The following is an 8657-nucleotide window of genomic DNA, read 5'->3' on the forward strand; positions in this document are numbered from 1 at the left end:
GACTAATTCTAATCGCCATTTTCATTATTAACTTCATTCCATGCTGACTGACATTGTTTTTTCTTCTAATACTTTCTTCCCTGTGAACACCAATAGGGTCTTTTTTTTTTATCAAATTCAACGTGGGTTTGGCCAGGCTCGGCAAATTCGTTAAATATTTCGTAAATTAATTCGCAAGAATACATTTGAAATAATAAGCATTTAAAAAATATTATTGAAGCGCAATTGTTGTAAGTGAAAAAGAAGAAGAAAAAAATAAAGGTTATTATGGAAAATGCTGAAGTACAATTTTTTAAATTAGTAGAAAATGGCAATTTAGAAGAACTAAAGACTTTTCTTTCAGTTGGTTATATTTATTTATATTTAATATTACAGTCGACCACCTATAACACTATTGATTTTTCCGTTTTATATGAATTCCATGTTGTACGAGTCACTTAGATTTTACAAATTCGTGTGCCGGGCTGTGAACGGCTCACGTATTTGTAAAATCTAAGTGACTCGTACAACATGGAATTCATATAAAACGGAAAAATCAAAGGTGTTATAGAGGGTCGACTGTATTTTAAAAATATAATGTACAGTACTTATTAATTTTTATGACATATTAATTAAGAATATATTATTATTATTTTTTTAGAAGAATCCTGAACTGAATATAAATTGTTTAAATTTTCAAGGTTTTTCTGGTCTTCACCTTGCAATAAACAGCGAATTAGTGCATATTGTTGAATTTTTGATTTCTAGACCAGAAATTAACTTGTCTGATTGCGTTTTGCATGCAATTTCTGTGGGAAATATTGAGATAACGACTATGATTTTAGATGCTCTCAGGTAAGAGCATTTTTTTTTCCAATTCTTAGTTATAAACCATTAGATTTGTCATTAACCTTACAATAATTTCAGCAAAAAAGAGCCGGATTTAGAATTTATGGCATATCCGGATAGTATAGAATTTAGTTTAGGATTGACTCCACTTCTTCTTGCCGCACAAAAAGGAAATATAGAAATAATTCGTTTATTAATGAAGCGAAATCATAAAACTAGTATTCCACACATTCCAACATGTGAGTAATTAATATCAGATTGATAATTTAATATCTGACTCTATACTTTATATTAAGTTAATAAAATATGCGGTAAATGATGACTATTGGAAAGTAGAGGAAGTAGCGAGAGGCAAATGAAACTGTGCCCACAGTCGGTGGATCCGATTGAGGACCTCGCGGATATTCATTTTGGGCAAGGAGCCGGATATTTCGGACTCCATCCTTTAGCTTCCGGCACAACGGGTTATTTAGGCCTCAATACTGGGTGATCCACCTCACAAAATACAAAAAGGAGTGCTGGACTCTCTAAGCTCCTTCCTCGTTACGCTACTAGTCTGGCCAAACCCATGATAAGCATAGAGAAAAGATCCTCGATGTTCGTAGAACTGACACAGTTTATTAAAAAATTTAAACTGTTTCAGGTTTGTGTAGAGAATGTAAAGAAGTAATTCGAGAAACTGGAATACTGGATTTAACAACGAAGAGACTAGATATTTTTAAAGGAATCTGTAATCCTTATTATATTTGCCTATCTTCTAGCGATCCAATATTGACAGCCTTCGATCTGGATCTACAACTAAAATTTTGTGCTCAAATGGAGAAAGAATATTATGTAAGTTTTGGAAATAAGCAAATGAAAGTTACTGTTACATGTTAAATGTACACGTACAAACAATATCTTTATAATTTTAATACTTTGAAGATGGAATATAATACACTTTCCGAAAACGTACGAATGTTCGCTGTCGATTTATTATCTCAATGTTCAGATATTCAAGAAGTTAAAAAAATATTAAAATTAAAAAGAGGTTCTTCTTGGAAAAGATCAAAATATCCAAGACTACAAATAGCTTTGGATTACAAACAGAAAGAAGTACGAAAATTTTATTCTTTCTTGCTTTTAATTTATATTGTTAGCACGGATGGCCGAAGAGAGTGTCATATACAACCAACCCTGTATTTAAATATTCAAACGAACAGCCGAATCGACCTATTTTAAAGCTTAAAAAATTACCCGATTCGGCTATTCGTTTGAATATTTAGGTTGAAATGCCAGTTTACTTCTCTGGGAAAATCGGAAAAAGAATCCGTTCGGGTGGAAAAACTCCAAGAATTTTTTGGAGATTATCCTTCTGGTTATGTTGGGGTCCGTCTTGTGACCCCATTGAGGGCCTGCCCGAATTCATGTTAGGCTTGATAAAAGACTCTCTTAGTGCCTACAGGGTAGAAAAAGTAAAAATTATTTTTGTTGTTCTTGTTTTTACTAACGTTACTGACCTTATATTTTCTAGTTTGTTGCTCATCCAAGTGTCCAAAAAATAGTAACTGCGGAATGGAATGGTGCTTGGACAACATTTTCGAAGTACCGCACTTGGAAGAAAGGCTTAATCATTCTATTTCGTATGTTTATTCTTCCTATAGTTTTCTTCACAGTTTTATTATTGCCCAATTCTTATTGGGGGAAAAGATGGAAATGCCCTCTAAGTAGATTTCTCAACGAATTGGCATCCTATCTTATATTTTTGATTTTTCTATTCCTGCTTATCAAAATCGATATAAAACAATCGTCTCGAGGACCTCCCTCTACTGGTATATTTCATTGACTTATTTTAAAAATAACACTCAAAAATACCTCATAATAATAGTTGTTTATCATTGATAGGTTTAGAAGGAGTGGTTGCTCTATGGATCATAGGTTATTTATTTTCCTCATTAAGATCTTTGTGCATTCAAGGTTGGAACAGATTCCGGCAATACTGGTGGAACATGTGAGTGTTATTTTGTATTTAATTTAATTTATTTAACTTTATTTCTTAAATTAACTAACTGTATTATTTAATATCATAGTTACTCTTTGATCATGGAATTAATTTTTATATCGACGTTTGTATTTTGGATTCTGTCGTGGGTAGATGTTTTAGAATATGGATTTGCTGATCTCCCTAGAAATTTTTGGCCTGGTAACGATTATACTTTAATTCATGAAGGACTTCTGTGCATCGCTGGTATTATGGCAGCTGGCCGATTATTTTATTTTTTTCACCAGAGTTCTCGATTGGGACCACTGCAGGTGAGTATGGTTAGAATTAGTGATATAAAAAAATTATATAATATTAATTTATTAATTACTTCTACAGGTTTCTCTGCTAGTAATGTTAAAGAATGTGACTTTATTTTTGATAGTATGCTTCATTTTACTATGTTTATTAGCAATTTGCATGACAAATTTATACGCGCCTTACCGAGAAATGAAGCAAACTGATGCACAAGGAAAAGTTACAGTCCAGTCCATAGCTTTTACATCGTAAGTTCACTTGTGTTCGAATATATTGAGACTTCTTCTTTTTTTCTGTCTTATATTAACTCCCCTATTTACCAACACAGAGTTAGAGTTAAAAGTTAACCAATGATTTTGTATAAGTTCCTTTTTTTCGTCCTTCTTAATCACTATTTTCTTTATTCAGCCAGCCATGTAAATCTAGATCTTCCTCTTTATCTTCCGCAGCATCTATGTTAAATTTTTTTTTAATATTCTCGTCCTTCTTGTCCCTTCACATATCTTTATACTTTTTATTAATTAAAGTAATACCTTAGATATATTAATAATTTTTTAATGTTCTTATAGGATCGATAATTCCATAAAATCATTATTCTGGACAATATTTGGATTGGTCGATCTGGATTCAACAGATATAATTGTTTCAAATACAGATTTACAAATAACAGATGTAATTCATCACGATATAACTGAAGCCACTGGACAAATTTTATTTGCAGTTTATCATATTTTTATGAATATTATCTTTATTAATGTTTTGGTCGCAATTCTTATAAGCGATTTCCAAGCAGTGATGGTAAGTAAACGTTCTGTTGAATAAAAGCTACTCTTTGCTTTTATTACGAAATATTACAGACGTGAACGTCGAATAAACGTGAACGTCGAACGTCGAGCACCACTCGTCTTGTAAGAGGCGCTCGACGTTCGACGTTCGCGTTTTACAGATGAAAACTTTGGCCGCAATCTCTCTATTCTTTCAGGATGATGCCGATAAAGAGTGGAAATTTAGTAGAACTATGCAATGTGTACTGTACTTTCGAGATGCTGAATTACTTCCATCACCATTCAATCTCTTTCCAAATGCCCGTTATATAACTAAATTCATTAGATCTATTAGAAATGCTATGAAAATTAAAGATCCCAAGCTTAAAAAACCAGTACATCCATTATTGGCTTGGATTGTAAGTAAAGTTTAAATATCATTATTTGAATTTTTAAATGAATTTCATACTTAATTTTATATTTAATTCAATAGCCATTCTGTTATGTGGAAGATGAGGAAAAGTATGATGATCCTGTTGAATACCAGGTTTGTAAGCATTATTAACTTATAATCAAATTATTAAATTTTTATTCTGATTTTTATATAGAAAATTTTGAAATCTCTACGAAGATTCTTAATCTTATTTTAATTAATTTTCAGGAATTAATGACTAAAATGATTCAACGATACTTAAGAAGTCAATCTCTCGATGTTAACATTAGCAGAACAAAAATTTCGTCAAAATTACTTTGAACAGTTTGCATATAATTCATGGAACATTAAAGCAGGATTAAAGCTGCAAAGGGCATTATCCATTCTTACCTTATCCCGGTCTTACCCCCTTTCATTATTCCTCGGGAAGGGAATAATAAAGTCTTAGCAGCCATAATCAAATTACGTGACTTTCAAACTGTGAAACTCAAAATTGTGTTTATACAAGGTATATTGTTGTATACAAAATGTTGTGATGGTGGTATGAAATGTTCCCGTTTACGCGGTTTAAAAGAATACAGCATACATTTCCTTTTTAACAATAACAACACAATTACACTTTAATGTCTCTAATAAGTGAGTGACTTTTCTGGCACTCCACAATCGAGCAACACTCCGGCACCCGACAATTATTGGTAATTACAATACTGGTTCTTGACCAGCCACACAGCTACCCACTCTGGTTAGCTCCACGGTCAGTACTGCTGTCATTACTTCTCTCAGCACTGCCTCCACACCCACACACATCACACTGACTCGACACACTCAAAGGGAAGCGCACAAATTTTCCCTCTCTCACTATTTCTTTCTCTCTAGGCGGGACAATCTCCCCCACATTCTTGGGGATACTGTTACCTCACCCACCTGACACATGTGCCAAAGCTGTGGACTGTCCATCATCACTTGCTGACATCCACACACCTGACACATGTTACAACTGAACTTAACATATATCATTATTAAACATAACTATCGTCATTTGGTGTACTTCAGTTTAACACCATTCTCGGTTTAGTGCCGATCTTAACAAGCGATTACGCTAAATCGGGGTTTTCTATAAATAAAAATATGTAGCCTAATTATTTTAATTAGGGACAATAATTACGTATTCAGCTGTAAGGGAGGGAGAGAATAGCGAAAAGTACTGTACGTCATTAAACATGATGGGACGGGAAGGAGAAAGTCGAGGCTTTGTCTTTATTCGTGTAAACATACGAATATTTTGATTTTTTTTGTTACATTTCGTATTTTAAAATATTTTTAGTGGTCCTCAGGAACTCTGCCCGTTGGATTCGATTGATGGAACAAGGCAACGCGGCCCATGGGCGATCTGCTAAGGGGAGGTTTTCTATGAAAAACTGACTCCTATTTAGTATAGGAAATTGGTCCCTATTTACGTGTTAGAGAAGCGAAGAAAACCCGGAATTTTCTACGTGATCAGCTCGTTGCCGAGGTGCGAACCCGTGACTAACTAGCAGTGTTCGGTGATTTTTATCCATTCTGCCGTTGGTGAGTCCTTAGCCTATTGTTCCTGATGTTTATAAACTACACGCACGCAAAGCTTAATGCTTACTTCGCGAGTGTGTTTAGTATTATGTCAACAATACCCTATCTTTTAATTAATTTCTGTTGATTAATTGATGTTTGAAGATTTTAAAAATGAATAAGAATAATTAATAACACTTAAAATTTCCCAAATTTTATGTAATTTTCGAAAAACAGACTATTAATGCATATTATATAAATATTTATGAGATACTTTCGATATAAAAGGGGATTCATTTTTATAGATGATAAACAATGAACTCTTGATATAGTGAATGAATTAGTTCATACATTCAGAATTCATTATAGCAAGAATCTACTGTATATCGATTTTTATTATTTTATTTTATTTACTTTTTAATGTTTACATATGAATGCAGTGGTACGAACCGCTCTGTACACCATTATCATTTAATTAATAACCAAGTCACAATTGATTTTGACATGAAAATATCAAATTACTTACAAATAAGAATTAATGTATATTGTCGTGCTCGATTAATAAACAAATTAGTTTCGTTCAATCGTGAGTGTTAAGTGTAAACTACACTTAACACTTACGATAGAGAGTGTAGAAAGGTTAAGGAAGAGTGGCTTAACAAAAAATGTGAAGAATTTGAAAGTTTGAATAAAGAAAGGGCCCTATACAATCTCTCGACGGCTCTATAGAGTTATTATGATCTAAAAATTGCAGTAATTGTAACGTTGTATAAACAAAGAGTAATAGAAATGACTGTAAATATGTTCAAGGAATAAGTTTGCAGAGCATACAAGATAAAATGTATGGAAAAATTCTGATTGAGAGTGTGAAGGCAATTATATTGTAAATGGGTTATAAGTACAAAACAGTAGGATTTACAGAAGTAAGACAGAGACAAGTCATTTCTGCGTGCTCGCCGTGATTCAAAATGATGTCAATCATAAAATTATTATTTAACAAAGATGCTATTTCGAGATTTAGAATCGGTAATTTTAATATTTTTCTTATCTTATTATATATTTTATTAGGCAAGTTTTACAATAAAACTATACACTACTATTGTTTTCGTAATTATTGTTCAAAATATACACAGATTAAGCTATTCATTCACATTTTTCAATATCCAACCATGAAATTTTATTTCTGTAATTACAGGATGTATAAAAAAATTTTTATCATGTAAACCTTGAATAAATAAACACAAGTTTCTATTTTTATTAAGGCTACTTTCCTTTTCTCATTTATGATTTATTATGCTATTGTTATGTATTATATAATCAGTATCCGGAACGTTAGATGAGTCGTCGTAAAGCGAATCGTCATATTTCCTACACCTGATAATATAGATTTTGGTTATGTTCCTGAAAATAGAGTAAAACTCTGTAATATCACATCGAAATGCCAGCAAAATATAAAGCACTTAAATGAGGCGTTTTACATAATAGAAAATTTTATATCAGTCGTAAATGCGGCAATCTGCTATATAATTTGAAGCATTATGTATTAATTTAATAAACAAGCCGTGCCAAAAGTCAATTAACCGATATAGAGACTAATTTGGAACAGTTATGTATTGCTAGATTCAGTATAGGATATCGATTAACTGAGTTTTTTAATCACCCTGTATTATATCCTAATATTTACATAACTTATTGGGCTGCAATTTGAAAAAAAATTGTACTGTCGTCGGTCTGTCTGTCTTCTGTCTTTTCTTAATCTCGAGAATGGAATTAGATGAAGGACGAGACCGGATGTAGAAATCTTAAAGTCAGGAGGCCCAATTGACTATATATCAACATCCGATTTGCACCGGAAATTACGTTATTTCAGTTCAAAAGTTTTCCCCTGTAAGAAGTTAGATAGATGACAGCATGACTCTGTTACTAACAGGAACAGTATGATGTACAGGGGCAAAACACTACTAATTTGAAGTGGAGAGCATATATATATTTTAAATCTACGATTACAATTATTTTTTAATGGATTAAAATAATTGTAAATTATAGCAATAATATTCTATTTTGTTTGATAAATCTTCTAAGTGTAATGAAATAAATTGTTGCTTCGCTCCGTCCCATGGAGATACTTGCTTTGTTAAGTGCTTAGAGCTGGTCTTCATTATACATGCAAAAATTTTGATTTAAAATAATATAAGTTAATATTGTGTAATGGTAAATTTACCTGTCTTCTAAAAGATTTAAAATAAATCGCCACTTTACGTGTGAGACTGACGAAGGGGGACGTAATGGTCAAGATAGACGAGGGCTGGGGAAGGTCATATATGATTGCGATCGGCATTGAGACAGACCCTACGGTTACAACAAAACGTTTATTTGGCACGAAATGACTTTAAAAGATTTTTGCTATCTTAAATTCAAAGTCTGTGGGTCTTCCTCTCTTTTCTAGAGAGAGTTTCAAATTAAGGGGGTGCAAGTGAGAGTTCTTTCAATGTCTCGACAGTTCCGGGACAATGCAGTCGACTTCCGTCGATGGGAAAATGTAGATCAGAGAAAAGAATACGGAGATGAAGAGAGACACGAGACACTCACATAACAACTGGTCCGACTCATGGAATTTTCGGGAGAAGCTGTCGTGTCCTTGAAATTCGGGTGTTTTTTTTATTATTATTTTCTGTCCCGATTGGTCGCTTTTTAAATGGTTGATCACTTGTTGCTAAGTGTAACGAGATCGCAACTTAGATCGCGGGAGAGGTCAAAAGCGATGTTTAATTCGATCCCAACCGCAGATGGTCGATCTTAGGATTTACAT

At 32.9% G+C, this 8657-nt stretch overlaps 1 protein-coding gene across 2 annotated transcripts; it reads left to right on the forward strand.

Moving 5' to 3' along the window:
• Positions 1-209: 209 nt before the first annotated feature.
• Positions 210-4674, forward strand: LOC111612817 (short transient receptor potential channel 4-like). Of its 2 annotated transcripts, none has more exons than XM_023354073.1 (13): positions 210-342; positions 641-834; positions 907-1067; positions 1472-1662; positions 1753-1923; positions 2342-2639; positions 2713-2818; positions 2898-3120; positions 3188-3354; positions 3676-3904; positions 4089-4289; positions 4364-4417; positions 4532-4674. In XM_023354073.1, exons 1-13 carry the CDS (start codon positions 268-270, stop codon positions 4622-4624), a joined length of 2163 nt encoding a protein of 720 aa, XP_023209841.1. In that variant the 5' UTR covers positions 210-267; the 3' UTR covers positions 4625-4674. The 2 variants fall into 2 exon arrangements, with proteins under 2 accessions (XP_023209841.1, XP_023209842.1); XM_023354074.1 differs by having other exon boundaries at positions 235-342; positions 681-834.
• Positions 4675-8657: the final 3983 nt, after the last annotated feature.

The sequence above is a fragment of the Centruroides sculpturatus genome, unplaced genomic scaffold (genome assembly GCF_000671375.1).
Source record: "Centruroides sculpturatus isolate CEXI.00-Female unplaced genomic scaffold, Cexi_2.0 scaffold1744, whole genome shotgun sequence".
Taxonomy (NCBI): domain Eukaryota; kingdom Metazoa; phylum Arthropoda; class Arachnida; order Scorpiones; family Buthidae; genus Centruroides; species Centruroides sculpturatus.

Excerpts from the sequence above, each read along its gene's own strand:
- LOC111612817 (XM_023354073.1), top strand. The coding sequence starts at position 268 with ATGGAAAATGCTGAAGTACAATTTTTTAAATTAGTAGAAAATGGCAAT. Across the intron at positions 2,819-2,897 it reads CGGCAATACTGGTGGAACAT|TTACTCTTTGATCATGGAAT; the intron begins GTGAGTGTTATT and ends TTAATATCATAG. Across the intron at positions 3,121-3,187 it reads CTCGATTGGGACCACTGCAG|GTTTCTCTGCTAGTAATGTT; the intron begins GTGAGTATGGTT and ends TTACTTCTACAG.